At 40.9% G+C, this 24127-nt stretch overlaps 1 protein-coding gene across 1 annotated transcript in view; it reads left to right on the plus strand.

The window, feature by feature from the left end:
* The window catches only part of LOC147305932 (metabotropic glutamate receptor 7-like), a 75706-nt gene that overhangs the window by 18070 nt on the left and 33509 nt on the right, over window positions 1-24127 (plus strand). The window contains exons 2-4 of the mRNA XM_086276374.1: window positions 11634-11850; window positions 18824-18959; window positions 19538-19692. Of these exons, the coding sequence (XP_086132500.1) occupies window positions 11634-11850; window positions 18824-18959; window positions 19538-19692 (508 nt within the window). The remainder of the gene's footprint in view (window positions 1-11633; window positions 11851-18823; window positions 18960-19537; window positions 19693-24127) is intronic.

Genomic DNA, 24127 nt, shown 5'->3' on the forward strand with positions numbered 1-24127 from the left:
CACTTAGTCATAAACCTGCAGGCTGTGTTTTATTCTGTCACACCTGAAGAAAGCGCACAGCACAGCCTCGATGATCAAGGCTGTTCTGTTGAACCGCATTGTTCTCTGCAGGGCCTTGCTTTGTCTGAATCCTAAGTCAAAAGAAGCTTTACGGAATGACTTGAAGAGATACTGTATCTGTACAAAATAACTCTCATGAGTGACAGGATAGAAGCTCGACTGTCATGCTAGCATGAAAGGCAGGATCCTGAACTCACTAGGCTCTATTTGTGACATGTGTTTGTAGCAGCAACAAACACACTACACCTTTACGATGCACTGCATAGATGCTGAGCTTCTGCTCAATACACACTCTTCTCTGATGAGGCTTATAGGCAGCTATTTGGTGTTGGGAAATTATTATTTCTTTGAAATACCGATACAGTTGAAATAGCAGTCTGTTTACCAGATGGAAAGATGGAGGTCGGTCAGGTTCCCTTTGTGAGCTATCCACACTTTCCTCCCACGCCTCAGCTTTACTCTACTGTGTGGCTCTCCTGGTCAAATATCTGATTTGTGAGTCATACCTAGCCTCTATACCCATGGAGAAACATGCTGGTTGTCTTAAAATACACTCTGGCAGGGCAGCCATGCAAGAGCTCAGGCCCGGCACAGAGCACGGGAGCTGCCCAGGGGACTGGCATGGAGTGAGCGGGAGAGACAGAGGGTGAGGGAATCGACTGGGAGAAAGAAAAGTGGGCGGAAAGAAGGAGACGATGGAAGGTCGTGTTAGATAAAGGATTATAAAAGCCTAACTTTCTGTCATGTAACACCGGGGCTAGTTCAACGTGTGGGCAACTCTGAAAGGGTGTTGTGATTTCTCTACAAGAAGAACAAGGCAAAAAACCAGCTGCTGCAACAATAAACATCCCGACTGGTTAAATAGTGTTCAAGTAATATCCTTGTTGAAAAGCTGCCGGGAAAATGGCAAAACGAGCAATATGAGGCTGGCCTTGGAGAGGAGAGAAAAATGAGAGTAAAGACATTAGTGGTGGAGGGATTAAAATAAGTAACCTGTCTCCCAACCGCTGTTAAAACCTAATTTTCTTTGCCAACTACAGTATCTTTTAATGCAAGACTTGAGACACACACCACACTTAGGAAGGATGTAAATGTGAATAGTTGGGTTTGTGACTGTAAACTGGAAATAACTGCAGGCTGCAAGATGGCTGGCTTCAGCCATGTAAGTCACAGGACCTGTGCTACTCATGCTTCATTTCACAGCTCCATCACCATGTTAGCGTGGTGCAACTTTAATTGTATTCACATTTAATTTCAATTCAGTCTATGTATTGTAATTGTACTTAATTATAATAACCTATAATTACACACTTCACTCTTTCTGTTCAAGGTCAGACGCAGGCAGCAACTAGTAAAAAAATTGCAAATCTGTTCCCGTCTGTTGCAAATCTTTTGACATCTATTTATCAAAATCAGAATCAGAATACTTCATTAATCCCCAGGGAAATTATGTTTAATTTTTTGTTTACACAAAAATTAACTACTTATACTTATAGTCCATCCATAAAATCATAAATATGAATCAGAAATTCATAAATACTTCCACAAATAGTGGCACAGTCGCAGCAGGACAGCAATTGAACTGCAAAATGACATAAATGCTCGGCAACCGTGCTTTTATATAAGAATAAAGTCAGAATGCAATCAGTTCCAAACCAGTTAAATCTCTGTTGCAAAGAGACACAAGTGACTGATCGCAACGTCTTAGCAGTCTGTCTCGTTTATAAATTAGACAGCGGTTTCCAGGCAGCGATTATCTTTGCCAGTCTGTTTGAGTGCGATAGCAGTCAGTCAGAGTTGGACTGAGACTGTCTGGAGTCCGGTTCACTTTCATCAGATGACTTGACCAGTTGCTTTGTGAAAAGTGGTCACCCAGAGGTTGTGGTTGTTGCCCTCTCAGTCTGAGCAACTATGAGCTTTAAATGTCCTATTTTAACTTTAGTGTGACTGACTCATTAAAGAGGCTTTCTTTGGTACGTAGCAGCATATTTGGTAGAGACCAAAACCAGAGCTAATGGGAGAGTGAATATCAGACTTTGAAACACAATTTCAAATATACACAAATTCTATTTTAATTGTCGATATTTGCTAAATGTATAAACAAACAAATGTTTAATGTGTCAACTTTAATGTCGACACTTGACGTTTTATAAACATTATCATTAAAATGTATGTAACTGTATGGAATGATTTTATGAAACGTTGGTGAATGTATATGTTTGAAATAAAAAAGAACTGAACTGAACTGAAAAGAATGATCTCTTTAAGTTGGCACTGCATTTGTTGTCCCAGTGAACCTTCTACATTCTGATTTTGCTTTGGTACTGACAAATTTGCAGATGCATTGTTGATAGAAATTGTAAAGATAAAATCCCAGTAGTTCTATTTGCTTTTGCAAATTAATTGTATGTGGGAGAATTTTGGAGCGAGGGTTAAAATGAAAAAATATGGAAAGAGGAGGACGAAGGACACCACGAAGGGCAAAGTTGGCTGGCATTCGACCAAATGACTGAAGGCAGATTGTCTCGGGTTGGGGGGAAACTGGCAGCCTAAGGACCTCTCTGGGCAGGAAGTGTCTGCTGATCATCTGTATGGGCGTGTCTGCATGCGGACAGCCGACAGGGAGGAAGAGACGCACAGGAAGATGAAACTCACTCGTCTCCCTTCAGCTGGTTTGAAATACACCGAGGGGCGGAGAACAAGGGAGCGAGACTGAGAGTTACAGGTTGTATGGGGGCACATTGATGAGACAGAGCCTTCACAAAAGGAGAGTTTGAGTGAGAATGAGAGACACAGATGGGCAGGAAGAAAGAGGGGGAGAGGGTGACAGATAGAGGGAGGGAAAGCTGTCAGTTCCCCCCACCCTTCCTTCCCTGCCTCTTCGGCTGTGCTGGCAGTGCCACGCTCTGGTAAAGAGAGATTACCAAAGCCCAGCCTGAGGTTGCATGTATGGACACAGTCATTACCTCTGCCCTGCTTACAAATGGCACTGCTGTCTGAATACAAACCCGTGTCTGTGTGTTCCTCTCCCGACCCCGCCCGCCATGCACCACAGCTTTCGAGACTTGATTTAGCGGGAAAGTTGTAAAACTTGATAACAGCTCAATATCTTTACAGGCCTGTTTATAGTGCTGCATTATTTTGTTTATAGAATATCGACCATCGTTGTTTTACAACGCCAGGCAGCGGAGCTACAAATAAATCTAGTGATGTGAGATTTTTTTTTTTTTCTGGCAGCAATTATTTGCTCTATTACGGCCAGGGTGTGTAGCTTTTTGGTTGGCCAGTTTGGAGGATCACGCTCAGAGTTTGCATGTGATTGCGCTGGTGTCATGTGGACAATCTGTGTGTTGGCGCTCAGCCTCAGACAGCATGGGGTTAGAGTTCAGTCTGTCAGAACCCGCTGTCATTTCCGCCATCACTGTGGAGAATTGTTACCAACAGCCGAGTGGAGCTGACTGATGTCAAGATATACTTAGAAGCTAATCATGCAGCAAATAGAGGCACAGGGATTCCTGCAACAAGAATTGCCTGGATGCCCTTGCCCCAGTTAGAGCCATCCATGGGAAACATTTCAGCCGTGTCACTCACAGTTTATTTGGAGCTGTGTTTTTGAGAGTTGCTCATGGATTAATGGATAGAAAGCCCAGCCTGGACAATATTCCAGTGTTCTGTGCCTAATTTTTGAGTGATGGAGTCAGAGTCTCGTTTTTTTTTTTAAGAGAAATTCTGACTTTGAAAGATGGCCCTTGTTTTTAGTTTAGAATCCATGGACTGTTATAGCCCTCTGTTTTGTACAGAAGGATATGTGTCCGTTCATATCTTCAGGGATAGATGTTTGCCATTACCCCGCCTGAGAGTCGTGCTGTGCCATATGCTGCATATTTCTCTTCAAATAATCACAAATTGTGGCACGAGAGAGAGACCATGCAGCCAGCAGCATCTGCAAGAATTGCTCTCAGCTCATTAGAATTATCACCTTCACATTAGCAGAGCAGGACAGTTTAAGCACAAACATTACAGTCTCTCACCTTTCTTTAGAGCTGCCCATGGTGCTTGTGGGCTGCCGTATGTGAAAATTCAAGCGAAAGGCCACGGTGCTCTAATTAACTTCACCTGGCATTCCCACTAACTGTGAATGCGCCTAACCTTTACACAACCTCGCTTAGTCACCTCTCCACTTAAACACCCAGGTTGAAATTCTCATTTAATGTCAGTAAGCAGATTACCACCCTCCTCCCACCTCCCACCTTCAGTCTCTGCCTTCCTTTTCTTCTTTTTTCCCCCTCTACTTTTGTTAAGCTCCACCAACAGATTTTTATTCAGGGCGGCTACGGCACTTTGTGGTGGTAAATCAATAAAACAGTGTCCCCTATAACAGACCTCTGTGTTTTCCCTCCATCGATCCTGTCAGCCCAGATACATTCAAGAGCAAGCCAACGATTACCCTCAGCAATCCTTCCCTTGATCTATACTGCAGATGACAGGTGCCAGACATCAGCTTTGGGTAATTGTGATACTGAAGGGGGGCATCATTAATCATTCTTTCTTGGCCTGACTTTAGTTGCTCATGATCGGTTCATGGTTATTGTAGTTGTCATCGACACAGACTGCTTTCAGGCATCGGTGTCATCTCTTCACCTTGTTGGCACTGTAGCGTAAAAGACGTCGTTATGAATGTTGTCATCTTTCACATGTAATAGCGTCAAATGTCTTATTGAAACATGCAATATAGATAAAAGCAAATTAGATGGAAGGACTGAGGGAAAACAAATCTTTTACTCCAGATTGTCATTTGCGGAAAAACAATTCAAAAGTGTTGATGAAATATCTGTTCTCCTTGCCTGATTATGTCTGCATTATCAGCGTCTCTAAAGACATTCAAATCTGCTGCAATTTGTTGCAACGAGAGCTTATTTGTTTGACGGATTTGAGAATCGGTCACGTAACTGTGACCAAAGTGGAAACGTGAAACTCGGTTTCTTCTAATCTACTGAGAAAGATAATCAAGTTAAGATTTTAATTTAATCCACTTATTTCATACAGGGAGCTAAATTAATAACCGCCAGATAGGAAAATTGAAAGGTGTTATAATCTTGTCAGCATCAGTTTATACTTTCAGCAGGTTTAATCTCGGCAACCGAGCTTTTCCTCAATCAGGGTTTTGCACTTTTGTTACCTGGAGGTCAAAGTGCTAATTAAAAAAGGACCGACTGAACGTGCGAATGTTTGCGCTGCAATTCCTGTGACATAGGGAGTGGAGAAATTATATCAACAGGGTGCAAGCCTGAGACAAAGTAAAAAGACATTGCCATCTTAAATGTTTCCCTGCAGCGAAAAGCTCCTGAGAGCCAAATGTTCAAGAAGCTTTTGGTCCCAGCTGGAGCGGAGATAGGACGTGATTCAACAAACCTATAACACCTTTTTACTCCACGGTATTACTACAGCAGCACTGATAGATAGAACCCTATCAAATGTTCCAAATAGGTGCTTCACTTTCAGGAAGAAGAGCCTTTTTAAATTCAAATCACTGTTGCTTTTGCTTTTCCATTACTTTGTTGTACTTCATCTTTAACCCAGTACACTCAATTTAGGCGGATTTGGTAGTATCTGACTTGTGATGCAACAGCATTCCCTGCTCATACATTGACTTAAATTTGGCATTGGCTGATTTCTTCTTTTTATGTGTTTATTTGTTTATTGCTTGAAACATATTGAGCTACCTTGAGTCTAACCCCCACCTCTGGTCCTCCATTTGTCAGTTTTGTGCAACTGACCCTCTGTGAGTTGTGAGCTATAGCTCACACTGTGTGAATTGAAGCATTCTCATCAGCGAGCTGCAGTGTCCTCATTCTTGTGTTTCCCCAGTGTCCGACTGCTTTTGATCACGCTAACAGAAATGAATGCCATTCACACACTGCTTTTAATGGACTGTGTAATGGGCTACTTCACTGGGTTCAAGAGGACATGCTGTATGTCCCTGCTTGTGCACCCACCTGTCTAATGGAAGCGGAGGGGGAGGGGGGCATTTTTAACCTAAAAGTGACAGCAGATGTGGTTATGGTGGCAAATCCCGAAACACGCTGGGTAAACACTAGATCCCTTTGTTGTCTGAGGAGTTTGGATTTTTTAGTAGCTAATACAGCTCATGTGAATAGAAGAGAAGAGAAACACTGTGTTCAGACACAGAAAGCATAGCGTCGCCTCGTGTCATTTGTGCAAATTTAACAGCTGGATTATTTGTGTTTATTCACCCCAAACAGCCAGATGCACAGCTACAGCTAACACTGGGTGCACTGCGTGTGTCTGTGAAAGTTTTTTCTGCTCTCCCATTCTGCCATTCTTTCCCACTCCATTTAAATCCCTGGGTTATGCACAGACTTCCATTATTACACACTGATGTGTCTTGGCATCAATTTGCACCTTTCCAGACAAATTCGTGTACACTCTTGTCCTTGCAGTGACTTTAAAAGTGACTTAATTTTCTGTCTGAACACACATAAAGTAGGGGTGGGTGATATAAACGATATACAATATAAACGATATAAATTTGGCCAACGATAGAGATTTTGACTATACCGCTCTATCGCTATAGCGCATGTTGATGATGTCATCAAGCTGCGCCTGTTTTGGTCGAAAGCATCGCAGCGGCTAAAACCATTATCATCAGAATCAGAATCAGAATCAGAATGGGTTTATTGCCAGATGTTGAGGTTTACAACATTAGGAAATTGCTGCGGTGCTTCAGTGCAGACAATAAGAATTAAAGTGCTATGTAGAAAGAAAGATATGTGCATGAGATATACATGAGATATATACATGAGAATAAGAATTATGAGTGCTGCGTAGAAAGATATATACATGAGTGCAGGTGGTGATCAGTGCCAAACATATATACATGAGAATAAGAATTATGAGTGCTACGTAGAAAGATATATACATGAGTGCAGGTGGTGATCAGTGCCAGACATGAAATGATGCAGTGACACAGCGTAGGGTCATGTGTTAGTGGCGGGGACAGTCATGTGGTTATTGTTCATGTGTCCAACAGCAGAGGGGAAGAAACTGTTCTTGTGGCGAGAGGTTCTGGTGCGAATGGACCGGAGCCTCCTGCCTGAGGGGAGCAGGTCAAACAGACTGTGTCCAGGGTGAGAAGGGTCAGCTGAGATCCGGGCTGCACGCCGCAGTGTCCTGGAGGTGTACAGGTCCTGCAGAGATGGGAGTCTGCAGCCAATCACCTTCTCAGCAGAGCGCACAACACGCTGCAGTCTCTGTTTGTCCCTGATAGTGGCTCCAGCGTACCACACGGTGATGGAGGAGGTGAGGATGGACTCGATGATTGCAGTGTAGAATTGCATCATCGTCCGTGTTGGCAGGTTGAATTTCTTCAGCTGCCTCAGGAAGTACATCCTCTGCTGGGCTTTCTTGATGACGGAGGTGATGGTGGGCTCCCACTTCAGGTCCTGGGTGATGGTGGTACCCAGGAAGCGGAATGAGTCCACAGAGGTGATGGGGGTGTCAGTCAGGATGATGGGGGGGAGTGGGGCTGTGTGCTTCCTGAAGTCCACAATAATCTCCACTGTCTTCTGGGCATTCAGCACCAGGTTGTTGTGGCTGCACCAAGACACCAGACGTTCAACCTCCCTCCTGTAGGCAGACTCATCCCCGTCAGAGATGAGCCCAATGACGGTGGTGTCATCTGCGAACTTGATTAGCTTGACAGACTGGTGGGTGGAGGTGCAGCAGTTGGTGTACAGGGAGAAGAGCAGAGGAGAAAGAACACAGCCCTGAGGGGAGCCGGTGCTGATGGTCCGGGAGTCCGAGACATTCTTCCCCAGCCTCACGTGCTGCTTCCTGTCCGTCAGGAAGTCAGTGATCCACCGGCAGATGGGATCAGGCACATTCATCTGAGAAAGCTTGCCTCGGAGATGGTCTGGAAGGATGGTGTTGAAGGCAGAGCTGAAGTCCACAAACAGGATCCTGGCGTAGGTTCCTGGGGAGTCCAGATGCTGCAGGATGAAGTGTAGGGCCATGTTGATGGCGTCGTCTACAGACCTGTTGGCTCTATATGCAAACTGCAGGGGGTCCAGGAGGGGGGCCGTGAGGGTCTTGAGATGGGAGAGAACTAGGCGCTCAAATGACTTCATGACCACAGATGTCAGAGCCACGGGTCTGTAGTCATTTAGTCCAGTGATCCTAGGTTTCTTGGGGACAGGGATTATGGTAGAGGACTTGAAGCAGGCAGGCACATGACATGCCTGCAGTGAGGAGTTGAAGATGCCAGAAAACACTGGGGCCAGCTCGTTTGCACATTGTCTGAGGGTGGCAGGAGACACACCGTCTGGGCCGGGAGCTTTCCGAGCATTCAGACTCCTATCATCTGCAAATTATGCCGACAGTCATAGCAAAGAAACTTTTGAAATATGGGGAAAGCCAAAAACTGCGCTTCCTCCACTTTCGTAACATTGATTCATTAATGTTGAATTCTCTCGCAGCTGCTCTATTCCCATGTTGTTGCAGTATATTAATAACTAATCTTGTATTGTGGATGAATGATCAGTTGTTCTCCTGACTGAAGTTTGGCCCTTGTATAGCATCCTGCTATACGATTGCATTTGTCCCTAACCACCAGAATCCCTCACGTTAACTTTTATCGAGTGGAAAAAAAGTTGGCATTCATCCTCCAGCTTCACTACAGCTCGCTAGCAATCACGTAGCACAACATTATATACCAGCTAGTCCAACTTCAGTAACCCTGCAAACGCCACTGCTGTTTAGTTTTCTGTCTTCATTTATGTCGGAAGTGGTAGCAGAGCTGTACGTTTTAATTAGTTTCAAAAATCTCTCAGTCAGAACATGGTATGTCATGTTTAGGTGGAAACTAGCGAGCTAACGTCCTTCTAACTTCTAACTTTAATAACTTCTGTTTTCATGGATGCCTGGATGTTAAACTTAATTGTTACACCTGGTAAAACAGCAACGCTGATGATTTTATTAAAGATTAAAGAATTTAGACCGTTTTTAACTCTCAGTGATCGTTTGATTTTGGGACCGGAAGTAGACAGAGTTTTGGACCCAGATTACTCCGCAAAGCTCCTCACTAAGGCAGCCGTAATGCTCTGACAATCCATCAAGCAGTGCGGCTTACCAAAGTTGTACTAAAACATTTTTTAACAGATTTCTGCACGCCCAAATCGGTTCGAGGTCAGTAAGCACAACCAGAATTCATACAAAAGGTACACTCTCGATTTTTGAGAAAATTAAAGGATTTTAAGTGTGCCTTGTAGTGTGGAAAATACGTTATACAGAAGAAAAGAATATACCGCGATATATATCGTTACCGCGCATGCTTCGAATTATATCGCGATATGAATTTTAGACCATATCGCCCAGCCCTAACATAAAGTCTATTCCAGGAATACCGTCAGAATGAAAGTATTTGGTTATAATCAAAGTACTGGACAGTTGAAATGTTTGATGTGTGAACCATGCAGCCTTGTGAAAAGTTTCATGGCATAAAATTGTTTAGTTTTAATAGGTAATTCTGGACCAAAGTGGTGGACTGACAGAATGAGTTTCCATCAAAATCTGAACCACTCAAAGGGTACTCAGAGAACACCTGCAGACTATTAACCTTTTTCTAAACATTAGGAAAAATGACTATCTTGCATCTTTGTAAAGAGCTTGACCTTACTGAATCAGTTTTATGTTCTTCTGAGACACTCTTATTTATCTGCTCATTCACTAAATTGCACAGTAGCTGCGTAGATTGGGGTGATAATTAAGTGTGATTATGTTGCTTTCTTTAACCCATTAAGACCGGATGTAGCACGAGTGCAGAAGGCACCTCGAGTCTTAATGAGGCAGAATGAAAGCACCGTTTGCAAGTTTTAAATAACATGTTTCTTGTCCATTCAGCATAAAAACCTTAATAATGTGAACATTAAAGTTGTAAACAGGGCTTTCACAATGAAGGATCCCTTAGACAACTGGAAAAGAAAAGAAAAGCACCTGATGGATTTATTTTAAAATGTTAAACTCCAGGTGTTTGAGTCATCTTTTTTATTTGTATTTATTTATTTTTTGGTGCATGCTACCTTACTTCCTTCACTGAGAAAGGCCTTAGGATGTGATTGAAAGTCTAGAAGGCTCTAGAAATGAAATAAAACTTGTCTTTCTATGTGCATAGATGAGGTCAGTAGCACAGTTATATTGAGTTCTTTAAGTTCTAAATTTGGCTATGCTAAAGGATGATGGAGACAGATTAAGGTCTTATTAAGGGGTAAGTGTTACAGAGTACAATCTGTGCTGCTGTTTTATAAAAAGTGCTGCAAAGGCATTTTCTGCAATAAGTCTTCATTGATATGCTATAAGAGTTGAAAGTGACAGCTCTGCATATGGCCTGGGTAATAGACCCAATATAGGCCTTGTAAAATATTGCAAAATGTGAATATGTACTTGATCAGTTGATGAGGTAATATGAAATATAAGGAAAGTAAAACGCTCATTTATTTTACACCCCAATTTGTCAAAAACATTGATCAACATCTGGCTATGACACAGTGAAAGGAGATGAACAGTGTTTACATTTTCTGCATTAGCCACTGTGTTAGCTAAAGGTTTGCTATTATGTTTTCCTTCATTTTCTATCATAGATATGCTGTTATAATGGTGGAACGTATTATTTAACATGACCAAAGTTACAGACAATGAGTTGAGTGTATGCACAAGTAAATCAAACGACCCAAAAACTTCAGACTGCCCCAACCAATCAGTTTAAGGTTTTTCTACTCTTGTATGTAAGCCAGCAGTCCCACCCACCTACTCTTTAAACGTTCTGCTTGCAGAGTTAAACCAATCAGAAAACTTAACTTAAGCTGACAACTCAGGTGCTGTCCCAAGGCTCAGTTTAAGATATTTAAAGACAAGTTTGAACCGTTGGAACCAGATATTTTCAGTCCCATTGCTGCAGGTGTACAAAATTTAAGCGGCAGACTCTGCCTTTGCAAACATTTGTGACAGAATGGGTAGTGTTAAAGAACACTAAGAATAAAGATCCCCTTTGGCTTAAAGTAATATTTAAACAAAGTATGCTTTAAACAGATGATGTGTAGTAAGCCTTAGAGATGCTTGTCTTCTTATAGAGCTGTTTCTCCTCCAGTTTTCTTAGTAAGTGTTGCTGCTGGAAGTTGCTTTGTATTTAGTTTTCAAAAACATAAAAGTCTTCTCACACCATCTCGAGGCAGTTTAGCCTCAAAATATGGCTGACCCGGGTAAACACTCTATCAGTCTCTGAGAATGGTAGAAAAACATACTCTTACTGCGTTCCACTGCGGGATTTTTTTTTTTCAGAGCGCCGAGCCGAGGGTATATAGCGCATACATTTCACACTTTGAATACTAAATTGAGAGCACTTAAATAAAATGACAGAGAGCAAATGTAGTGCACCGTACAATAAATAGTGCGCAATTTCAAACACAGTCATTCAAAAAATGTGATTTGTCCAAGTAGTCACCACGGAAACTACCTTTTGCTGCTGCACCACAATAACAGCCGCACTTCTTCTCTTTAAGATCCCGCAGATCAGCTACGCGTCAACGGCCCCGGAGCTGAGTGATGACAGACGCTATGACTTTTTCTCTCGGGTGGTTCCGCCAGACTCGTTCCAGGCCCAGGCCATGGTGGACATTATCCTAGCGCTGAACTGGACTTACGTCTCCACCATCGCCTCGGAGGGCAGCTATGGAGAGAAGGGAGTGGAGGCTTTCACACAACTCTCCAAAGAAGCAGGTAAAGAAAGGTGACCCGTCCACAAAGTTAAGTTCTAATTATTTTCTGAAATGTGTATTTACAATTTTTAAAACGCACTTGCACTTGCACCCACCCAGAAGATGATTAGTTTTGCCTTTCCAATTCATTATAAAATCTGTTTTGGGTGGATGAATTATTGATCTGTTTGGCAACTTCTGCTTTCTCTCCCCAGCCAGTTGTGGAGTGTTACTAGAAATGTAGACAGAGAAACATCTTGTAGAGATGTTTCTCTACAGTAATGAGGAAAGCCCGAACACATCTTACTCTTATTTAAATGCAATCATTGAGTATTTTGCTGAAGCAGAAAGGGTATTGTTTGAAAATACATGTCTAACATGTTCACTTTATCCAAAGAGGAGAAAAGAGAATAGTCCGGAAACTGGTCATTTGGGAGAGTTTTGTTTTATATTCTGCCATTGTGGGTTTTTTCTTTTTTTGTTGTTTGTTTTTTACCACTGGAAGTGAGATTGCACGAGTCTGAGCAAAGATGGTCTCTCTGAGTAGTCAGCTCGAATCGCTCTGGTCTGTATGTAGCAGAGAGGTTTAAGATATTTAGTCTGCTTAGTAAATGGAGTCGAGCTTCTTGAACGTTTTTAGGCTGTTCTCACAAAAGCCATATAATTACAAAGAAAATTAATGGTCGATAAAGTTCCCTATTAGAAACAGCTTTGTTTGTTTTGTTCTGATTGTTTAAAGCCACTGTGATCCTTTTGCTGGGTAAACAGGTGATTATGTTTAGACTTGTGTCCAGAGAGGTTAGGATCTTACAGCAGAGCTTTGCATTCACACAGGTGAGGTGGTTTCTGGCTGTAACTGGGCTGAAAATTGTGCACACGCGTGACTCACCAGCTTTTTCCACATTGCTGCTGTTGTTGGCACATAGCGGTCTGTGTGAAACAGCGGTCGTTACTGTCGCCAGGAGATGCTCAGTTGGTATACAGTACAACGGGTCAACTAGCTTTATCAAAAAATTGAGTTTATTGTGCTGCGCTTTACAGGGTCTGCAGAGATTTTCTGCAGTTGCTACTGCAGTTTGTGTGTGAAATTAGGACAAGGGTACATTACTCCACATTTTCAATGCCCTGTGTATTCAAACAAACATACTGAATGATTGCAGAAAGATCTTAATGCACAAGAGGTAACAACAGCTGGGCTTTTTGTAGCTTCTCTGCCTTTTTCTCCTTTGTGCAAAGAAGATGGATGTCACCCAGGTCTGGGAAAAATTACCCTTCATCCATGATAGGACACAGCCATGCCACAGAAGTACTTTGCTGCTTCTCACCTCTATAGATCCCAGTCCATTTCCTGTAATTTTGAAGGGAGTGATCTCTGTCTCTTCTTCTAATAGACTAATGCGCAGAAACCTCTAAAATGAGCGAAGCTAATGATGTCCCACAGGCACCGATCAGAAGTCCAGCATGCATGAATATTTTATCTGTGTGCATTCATGTCCAGTGTGATCACTCATTAAAACTTTAAGAAGCTGTTTGTGCCTGAGTAATATGCATCGACAGATAGACGGGGCAGAGGCAGAAGTAAGAGAGAGAAAGTAGCCTGAATAGGAACAAATAGGGAAAAGACCTGATTTATCCTAAACAGTATCCTGAGATAAACACAGCTTCTTCCCACTAGTTTTCTCATTTCCTACTGATGTCTCCTATATTCTTATGCAAAGAGCAGTAAACACTGTGATATTATTATGACTCTCTAACAGCTACATAAGGGCTATGGAATTATAAGCCATTGTTGTTCAGTCACACTGTTGCAACTGAGCTCCAGTCGCTTTGCACTATTTTGTATTCATACGCAAATGGGAATTATTCCCTATGACGGAAAGCTTCCAGTACCCAAGGCATCTTATCTTTAATAAACACATTAATTATGTAATAGCGTGAATGTACAGTCACAGAATTCATTCAGGGGCACCGGTTCTGCACCAGAACTAACCGCAAAGGTATTGAATTAAATAAGAATTATTCTAAATGGCTGACTATATTTCCTAAATAATCACCGGGTTCTTTATTTACCTCAACTTCAGGACGTAACAGGCTTTTGTTAGAGGCAGGCCTTAGTTTGTAATATCCTCCATTTCATCTCTATAAGTAATCATGATTAGGTACTAAGCCTCGTTCCAATCTTCTCCCACTTGCCCTGTTAAAGTTACTGCATTACACTCTTAATACTGTGGCGAGCAGTGACTCAGTCTTAAATTAAATCAACAGGATTGCCTGAGTTTATCTGTTAAACTTTTTATTTTACTTTAACAACAAGTAGAGCATCACTCTGATGCACAGATCCATAAACAATGGGCTGCCATCTTTTTTTTTTTTTAGAGCTAAAAGTGTTTGTTTTTGGATGGTTAGAAAGCTGTATTTAAGGATGCATTGAACAGATACCTAGCATATAAAAAAAACTACAATGCTTTAATTTTAACTTAACAATAAAATTAACAAAATACTACAGCACAGGCATCGTCAGTGGTCTTTTGGTACAATTAGCCACACAGCAAACAAGATTAGTCAGATAATTGTATTAAAAGTGCTCCAGACAACAGAGCTGAGCTGATGAGCAGCAGACAGCTAGCAGCTATAGCCGCCTGTTTCCCATCTGCCTGTCACTCAAAGCGGAAACGTCTCTAATAATGCATAACTTTGGGCTCTCATAAAATTTACTCTGGTGAGTTATTAAAAATGTACCCCCCGTACAGTTTTCATGAACAGGAAAATTAGCAGTGCCGACTAAAAGCATTTTTTGTAACAGGCTGTCGTGTGCACGTGGGAGTCTTTGGGGGCTGACTTGCATTTGGATCCAGCCTCAAGTGGCTATTTGAGGAACTATAGTCTCTGGCACTTCTGGGTTGGCTTCGCCTTTTAAGCCTGGAGGATCCCGCTTGCCCTCAACACATCAATGTGTGTCAAAACGAGGATGGTGATCAATCCAGCTACCAAATGCACTCGTGCTCTGCTAATTTCACACGGTGTTTAATGATGCACAGCATGAGCACATGAACTGTAAATATAATAGAAGAAAAAAAACTAACAATAGCAGAATATGCATAACATTGTAGCTTCCATGGAAAACCTTCATATTGCAAACCTGGATCCTCCCTGACACACTCCCTGAGGACACTGAAACGTAACACTTCCTGCAATTGTTTAATTTCTTAGCAGCCTTGTTGCAAAACATTTTCAGGCAGAGGGGATTGTTTCATTTCCTGGCCTGTATTAAGGGGCTATATTTATTTGTTTCTGTGATCCACACCCCCCCCCCGGCCTTGATCGGAGATAACAAGTGGGTTTTATTTGAAGAAATACAGTTAGTTTTTTTTTTGTTTTTAAGAGCTGCACAACAACAACAACAACAACAGCATTGCTGGGTGGATATTGTTTCAGCATCCGTGCAAGTTGATCTGCGAGGCCTTGAGAAATTTCTTTGTGGCTGCCGTGTTTGGTTGCATTGAAATGTCAGATGCATTAGTAGGATTCTCGCTTCACCACTTCAAGGAGAACTATCTAGCGGACTAATGCAATATGGCTGCCCATTACCCCAAGCTGAGACTAGAGTGATGGCCAGCCTGTATTGATCTCTTCAATTTTTTCCTCTCCGTCTTTTTTTTTTGTTTCTTTTTTTTTTTGTTCTACTTTCTCTCTCCTCTGCAGGCACTATCTTATTGTGCACCTTCATCCTGGCTTCAGGTGAAGTTGGCAGAGATAACTGTAGTTTGTACTTTCCTGTCTGTCTGGAGTCAAGCCAGAGCGATGGGTTTTAGTTTTCCCATTTGATAAAACGACTTGGATTTCAGGAAAACCTCCCACAAAGTATCACTGTGGAATTGATCGCAGTAAGTTGCCAGCACAATGAGTTTTACATCTAGTCTGAGTTGCGAGGGAGGAGAAATTGGCCTGTTAAGGACAGGACTCATATTTAGCAATAGCAGGAGACCAGGGATGAAACCGGTCATAAAATAGACCACAGTACTTTCGCAGGACTCTCTGACTTTGCCAAGTCCCAGACCCGCAGTGAAAAGGCACGCTGGATTAAGAAGGACACAAAGATGTAGCACGTGAATGTCAGCTGTTTGTCAGTCCATAGTGATTTACTCCCAAGTGTTCAGCCAGAGAGACTGGGGGGAAGAGGGCCTTCCTTTTGACTATCGAGGTGATAAATATAATTGCAGCATTATAGATCCCCTGGGGGTTCAGGTTTGGAGGGTGTTGAGTAGTCACGCGGGGGGTCGAATCCATCAAGAGCCTCTAATTTAAAGGGATTTATATTTCACCAAGCAAAATGGCAATGCTGGATTCCTCACCCTGCCGTGCATTTCCAGAACCGAGGGCAGTGAGGATGAATAATTGAAGCAGTTAATGCAGTGCATGACCTATGGCACTCAAACAGATAAGCGCAGAACTTCCAAGGGCCTGATGAATTTAGCCATCATTATCATTAAGCTGACTTTAACATATTAATCATAGTTGGAGCAGAGGGTACAGGTTCATGGTGTATATAGTCTTATTATGCTGTCGTTGGATCATAGGTAAACGAATAAGTGAATAAGGTAAAGCTTTCAATGTCACAAACCAATTCACCTCGCTTTGACTTCAAGAAATTTCGAGTCTTTTGATATATTTTTGAAAAATCCACTTCCTGTCCTCACTCACCGACTGTAAACGACAGCTTAAAAGACCCCCATCTCTATCTCTAGTCCTCTTTCTTGAATTGACTTCAATTAGTTGTAATAAGACACTTTCTTCTCTCAGAACTTGACATTTATCTGTCTCACATCACACAGACACACGCTCTCCTCTTGCTTAAATCTTCTCTTTGAGTCGAGGACTCTTTCAAGTCCACACGGCTTCCTGTGACAGGTGAAAACGGCCTGACCCAACGCACAGTACTGTGGAACCACCGATACAACACTTGCTGTTTCATCGCGCCTGCCTTCCAAACTAACTGACTGACCATCTCACTAACTGACAGATGAGGGTTTCTGCAGCCATTCAATAATTTAGCCACTGTTGCACAACTACCAGCCTGCAGCCTTTAGGGTGGTTTCAAGCCTGCAGCACATTCACTTCTGGTGCTCTTTATTTCTGAAAATGGGATCTGCTCCAAATGCTTCTTTATCTTAATCAGTGGCTCCTGTGGTATCTGTCTGTATAATTGACTGTTGTGACCTATAGTACATTGCTGTTGAAGACTGTTAAACCATCATGACTCTTTACACAAGCCCCCAGGTTTCTTTTTTCTTTATTTTTATAATGGAGATAATGGATTTTCAGCAGATGTATGTTCTGTTTTCTTTTGTTTTTTCCCCCTCCCTGCAGTCACTATATGTATCCATGTACCTGCAGCCACACTGCAACTGGGAACTAAGAGCTGCAGCTAATATGAATTTAACCAAATCAGTCACAGCACAGAGCTAGAGCTTCCTGAGGAGAAAAAAAGGAAAGAAAGATAACAAATACAGTGTCATACTGTAGATTCAGGCTGAAATGATCTGAAATCTCTCTGCTGAAACAAAGCTTTAAATGCCGTTCCTTTGAGACCAACAGCGCTGGCTAGTCTGCACAAATGACATCAAGCACGTTTCACTTTAACAGGATACAACAAACCCTTAAGCAACAACCAGTACATTGGCAGTGTCTCCATGTTTAAGTTTAGTCCATGCAGGGAGGATAACAGCAGCTATCCCAGAGGTCCTTTGGCAGATACTCGATTATTTCTTATATCAAGAAAAAAAATCCACAATTTTTTGCTTGCTGATACTAGAAAAATGGAGAGTAAAGAGGAGGTTTAGCTGTTGTCATTTTCTTATCTTCTGCCGTCAGAAATTGCCACAGTAAACCTTGACTGGAGACGTGTGATCTCCCAGCGAAAAGCTGTTTATATTAAAGTAATGAGGCTGAAGAGAGTGGCAATTAAGAGATTCCTTCCACCTCTCTAACTATGCAGAGAAACTCAAACTAAAAGGTTATTCGGACTATTAAAATGCTTGAGTGGGAATAATTTTAATTGTTTCGGTAGACGTTTGCTGTTCACCGGGGGACAAAAGCTGCTTCAGTCTAGGGCCACAGTGGTTAAGATGTTCTCTGGCACAGGCGATCATATTATCTGTTTATCCAAAGTGCTTAAGAGGTTATCTTATCCTCCACACCTGTAATTACCACACCAGAGTAGGCCAAAAATCTTATTTATTTATTTTTAAAGCTATAGTTTTGCTTCTCTACTCAATAACTGGCTGATGAATAACAGAAAGCAATATCTAGTCATGTGCTAAAAGGCAGTTCTGATGATATACTGTGCCAAATAAAGTATTTAGCAACTGCTGTATTTAGTTAGTCTCTAAAGCAATCAGTGCCCTCCATCCAGTACAAACTCATTAGTGATGACCCGTCGGAGAGTGATTTATTGTCTGTATTAATATGCTCTCTGTTTGTTATTGCCAGCTGTGCTATCTGATTGGTTCAGGTTCCAGTAAGAGTTGTTTGATAATGACTTTAAATGAAAATTCAATGACAAGCTGCTGGATTTTCCCAAATCCATAATATAAAATCTGTAGCTTTATGTCCCTGTTGGTGTGGATTATTGGATTTGTTATAGCTGATATGTTTATAATTCCCTCACTCTGAGACTGATGCTCGGTTAGAAGGCGCAGTGTGAGCTTCATATTGCATACTATTGTGGTTAGCAGATTACAGTGAAATGTTACTGTGGGCACAGTAAGAATATACATAATCTAGACTGTGTAGCACGCATGACAGCTTCATTAAAATCAGCAGAGTCTTCAGCTCTGTTTTCATAGATTTTCATAGAGGATAAGAAAACAAAGCAAATATTTTGACCTTGGGCTTTTTCTGTGTGTTTGTGCGCATACATCTCTGTGTAAGAGCGGGTGAATGGGTGAGATCATCCCAGAGGCCTTATCATTTCTTACTTCTCTCCCATTAAAAAGGTGGAATCTGCATCGCCCAGTCTGTAAAAATTCCACACAACCCCAAGCTGGAAGATTACGACAAAACCATCCAACAACTGCTGGAAACGCAGCACTCGCGGGCAGTCATCATCTTTGCCAGCGAAGAAGACATACGGTGAGCAGCGCCGCACATTCTGGCTTCACCCATGTCTGTTCAGGCATGCTGATGATTTGCCATGTCGAGGTCTTTAATCTCTAAGTAGCAGCTCCCGAAGAAAGGCTAGAGGCACAGATTTACCATGTGCACGGGCTGTGTCTGCAACACAAACATACCTGTAACAACACAAACACAAGCATGCCTCTGAGGAGAAGTGGGAATACAGATCACAACAAAGCAACAGAGATATTGTTTCATTTACAATGCCCCATGGGTAGTGTTTACGTAAAGAAACACAGAATCAAACATTTACTGTGGTAACTGCAAATTCAGCTCGAACGACTAAAAAGTGGATGTGAAAGTGAAGGAAAAAGGAAAACAGACAGGAAAAATGTCTGTTTTCTTTAAGTAACAGATAAACACGTACCCACAAAACAGCTGTCGTCTCAGGTTTAATGAGATAAACCGGAGAACTGTGCATGAGATGGCTGTAATGTCCAAACAGCTTCTTAAAGCTGGCTGACGCTCTGTGTAATAGATATTAGATTGCACATGCCTTTTTTGCTTTCTCCTAATAAACATGAATGTTCTTGCAGGGGAGTTCTCAATGCCACCAAGAGAGCCAATCAGGTGGGCCATTTCCTGTGGATTGGATCTGACAGCTGGGGGTCCAAAAGCAGCCCGATCAACCAGTTTGAGGATGTAGCAGTGGGAGCAATCACTATACTGCCGAAACGCTCGTCCATTAAAGGTGGGCACACAGATATTCACATTACAGTCTTCACCGCATCTTTTGTTACGTTGCTTCGCTCATTAAGGGTGTCGTCCCCCCCCCCCCGCTTGATTAATTTGTTCATCAGTTCAAAGTCAACAATGCTAAAAACAAGAAAGTACGATATCAATCTAAATACTGTTAATACAATGCTGTCATTGTTACCTGTTGAGTTTATGACGCATAAATTTGCCAACAGTTGCTCATTTACACAGCAAGCCAATATAAGAAAACAATGGTGTTCACAGGAAGCCTTTATTTTTGGTTATCAAGTAAATTTCAATTCATTCATTAGTTTAGGATTGGAATAAGTACTTTCAGCTTCACCCTTTTTAAAGTGCTCACCAGGAGACGGTGGATTCATGCATTTGATTTTAATTCAATTCTTTATTCAATTCAATTCAATTCTTTATTTATTTGTCACATGTAGTTATAGCTGGTACAACATACAGTGAAATGTTTTTTCCGGCTAAAAAATACTCCCCCCGACTGTGAGAAACATACTAGAAAAACTTTTACCTAAACTAAGAGAAAAAAAAAAACAGGAGTAAGAATCATATATAAAAATGTAAAAGTGTATAATATCCTGTATAATATATATAAAAAAGTGTAACAGGTGTACCAGCCATGTGTTTGTGCTTATAAGTATATCCATAATCGTGCAAAGTATTGCACTGTAATGATTTGAAAAACTATAAAAATATACATATTTAAACACTTAATCCTCAAATTTTTCAGTTTTATAATAAAAGGATGGATCCATTCTGAAATCTATAAACAAAGACATTTATGTGAGTAAACCACAAACAGAACTCATCATCCTAGCTTCTCAAAAATGACAATAATCAGTCTTCATTTATCAGAACATTTAGAAAAGAAACTAGCAAACAAACTCTGCAGCCAGATGGTAGATACATTAGGTCTCGAGTAGTTCAAATAGGTTTTCCAAATTGGTCTGCTTTTGAATGTGATATGTTTGTGAGATATTCTAATGACACTCTATGCCAACCTTTAATACTTGGTTCTTTCTCACTAATCTACTTCAGTAAGAGGTTCTTCCTTTCAGAATAATACAGTACAATCCTCTCTTTCTCATTGGGATGAATCTACCAGGGAGACCTAAAATAATAGACTTTGGTCCATCTCCATTTTCAGCCCAGTATATATTCTGTCTGATAATACATTAGAATGGTGTTTTTGCAGCTTATGACATGACCAAAGGCCAATTTCTCTCTTGCATTTCAGGCACATTGGTGAAAAATTGGGGAGGAAATTATGTCTACAGTTGGGAGATATATGCATTCTGTATAACATATTGAACTGTACTGCTCTGGCACTATTACACACTGAAATTGATTTAGCATATCCATATATATATTCTCATTCACTATCATTGATTGTGACAGAAAGAGCCCCTTTCCCATTTATCCATAAGGTCTTGGAAAACTAAAGGTGGCGCAGCCTGCACATTTATCCTTGTAGCTGTTTGAAGCAATAGCTTCACAACAGGGCGTATTTCAGGATTTCCAGTTAAGGTTGTGCTGTGCAATATGTAATGTGTTATTTGTTGATGGTGAAAGAAATCCTTTCTGAGGTTCCCATTTTACAGGGGTTTACACTAGCTTGTCACCCTCCCCCCAGTTTGTGTCTGTTCTCAGTCTTGAATCTGGGATCTTTTACATGTGAGGCAAACATGTTGACTGCTATATTACGGAGTAAATGATTATGGTTTGGCAGATTAAAAATATGCATTAGTTACTGACTGAAACATTCTGAAACACATACAGCACTTAACACATTTATTGGACCCCCTGTCATAAAAACAAGAAAACACAAATATTTTAGAACTCTGTCAAAAACACTAAAAATTCTATTATTATATATTTGGCAAAAAATAAAGCCAAATTTGAGCCGGCACACTGGACTTCTCTGAGACATCAGAAATTAATCAAGCATAACATTCAAAACTAATTTTTCTATTCAGGAATGGAAGTAAATAACTGTAATTTGGCAACCTAATCAAAACATAATGTGATTTACAAATTTTTTTTACAGAGTTTTTGTTAAACAGGAAATTTGAAAATGAATGGATAACAACAATAATTATATTTCAGCTTTAAAAATATAATTTTGATTAAAGAGCTTGCACATGCTGCAAGATTAACCATCACAGAAACATGAAAAAATGATTTTGGTAATTACCAGTACTGTTAATTTAGGACAACTGTGGTGTAAATCTTACATTTAATGGTGGTCCAAAATTTTTTTTTATTGTTTTAGCACAGTGTATTATACATATTCATATAACATATACATATTCTTTGTGCCATTTAACCAGGTCGTACATTTTTCCCCACTTTCCTGTCTCGTCTTTGCTGTTCTGTCACATAAACGTGAAACCTTATTAAGTTCAGATGGTGCATATTGCCTTTTTCTAGGGTCATGGCTCTAACCAAAGGTTGGTTCAGTGTTCAATCACTAGTTGCTAACGGCTGCACGAGTACTCCCGGGTGCCTCACGGGTAGTGTATTGTTGTTTTTAATGAAAATGAATTCATCTTCAAAGGCAAAAGTCAATATTGAAAATGATAAAACCCAAGTAATGAGCTGAAAAGATCTTAAAATGCTCCAGAATCATAGTTCTTTGTTGTTTCATCAAAGTGAACGATGGCTTTTACGTTTAACCGTCGTGTCATCCAGCAGATTGGACTGCAGTGAAAAAAGTATGCTGTAGAAATCCTGTAACATCATTAAACATATACTGATCAAAAATCTGCAATCTTCAAAGACTATTAAGAACAAGGACATATTTTTATTTACTTTCTTTCTACCCACTTCACCTCCCTCTGCATCATGTATTTCTGCTTCAGCAAACAATTTCCTACATCTCTCTGAATGACTTTTGACATCCTGCAGAGAACCAGCGTGTCCTTGTTCCCATCTTTGGCTGTGGATTGCACAAGACCAAACTAAAGTCAGTTAGAATAAAATGACTTATTTTTTCTTTTCTCAAACACAGAAATAAGTGACTGTAAACTTTTTCATCTCTGGAAGTCATCACAGGTATTAAAATTATTACAGAAGCACTGCCTCGTTATCAAAAGCGACGCTTAATGGTGGTTTTGAGAAAAACCTTAATAGTACACAAATTTTTTTTTGGACTATTTTAACATTTTATATCATTAATGTCTAAATGAAATGTCATTAACGACTCTGTTATTCTTTAAAACTGCAGTTTGAAGAAGTCTGCCCTGAAGAAAATGGAAGCGAACAAGGGAATTATATAGCTTCATTTGCCAGGACATGCAAAATTTACCACAGAAATATTCACAGCATGTGCCATCTATTTTAAGTTCTGTTCAGTGTCACAGGCCTAATAACCACTCATCATTACAATTGAGGAAATTTGAAAGGCTGGGTTTTATGAAGCTTTCCTTAATTAGGGGAGGTCTAGCCAGGACAAATGTACACTCTGGAGGCAGTGAGAAAATTATTAATCCACCATGCATTATTGATGGTCTTTGAAAGGAAAATCAGCTGAGTCATTCAGCTCTGATTAGCCATTATTACCTTTACCCACAACTCAGCCAATGGGACTGGATAACAAAGAGTGGATACACAGTGACATTAAAATGGGGAATTCAGACTCTCCTCCAGTCATTTGGGATGCTATAAAATATATCAGACGACATCAGCCTGTCGGCCAAATATGCTGACATTTAACAGTGGCAATGACTGATATTTATCTGTGGCTTTGCATCAATTTGATTTTAAATGTTCGAATGTGCCATTATGAAGAATTAAAAGACTGAAACAGTGAAAAGCAATATTTTTGGAATGACAATTTCTGGATTTTTCTGGCACAAAAGGGGAAATAACATCCATCCATCTATTTTCTTCCACTTATCCAATGCAGGGTCACAGTGGGGCTGTAGGTTATCGCAGCTGCGACTGAGCGACAGGCGAGGTACAAGTCACCAGTCTATCGCAGGGGAAATGACAAGAAAAGCAAAACTAAGGACGTGACTATGGCCATTAGAGATTATCCAGATTGTTATTTTAAACATAGATATCAGCTCAGAATTCCAGAACTGGTTCAACCCCATTGTAGATAGAGCTGTTTGCTCAGAAACAACAGTAAAAAATGACTGCACCATGGTGCTTGCGGGGGAGTTTTGTCCCAGCTCGCTTCGCTGACCCACATTGGGTGGTAAAGTTTCACAGAAAAGAGAAAAAAATCACCACACAGGCTTTCTTTTTTTGTTTGCAGCAGGTTATTTCTCATAAAGATGATTCTTCATACAGGCACCAAAGCCCTGCTGAAATATGTGTTAAGTTAATATATCACGCCTTCAATCCATCTCCGTTGTAATGGATTTTATGAAGTGAAGAAAACCTGCTCAGCACCTACAGCT

Source organism: Aulonocara sp. 'chitande type north' Nkhata Bay, linkage group LG20 (assembly GCF_057382095.1).
Source record: "Aulonocara sp. 'chitande type north' Nkhata Bay isolate Kocher_YH1m ecotype deep benthic linkage group LG20, A_spYH_male_GT1.1, whole genome shotgun sequence".
In the NCBI taxonomy this organism is placed as follows: Eukaryota; Metazoa; Chordata; class Actinopteri; order Cichliformes; family Cichlidae; genus Aulonocara; species Aulonocara sp. 'chitande type north' Nkhata Bay.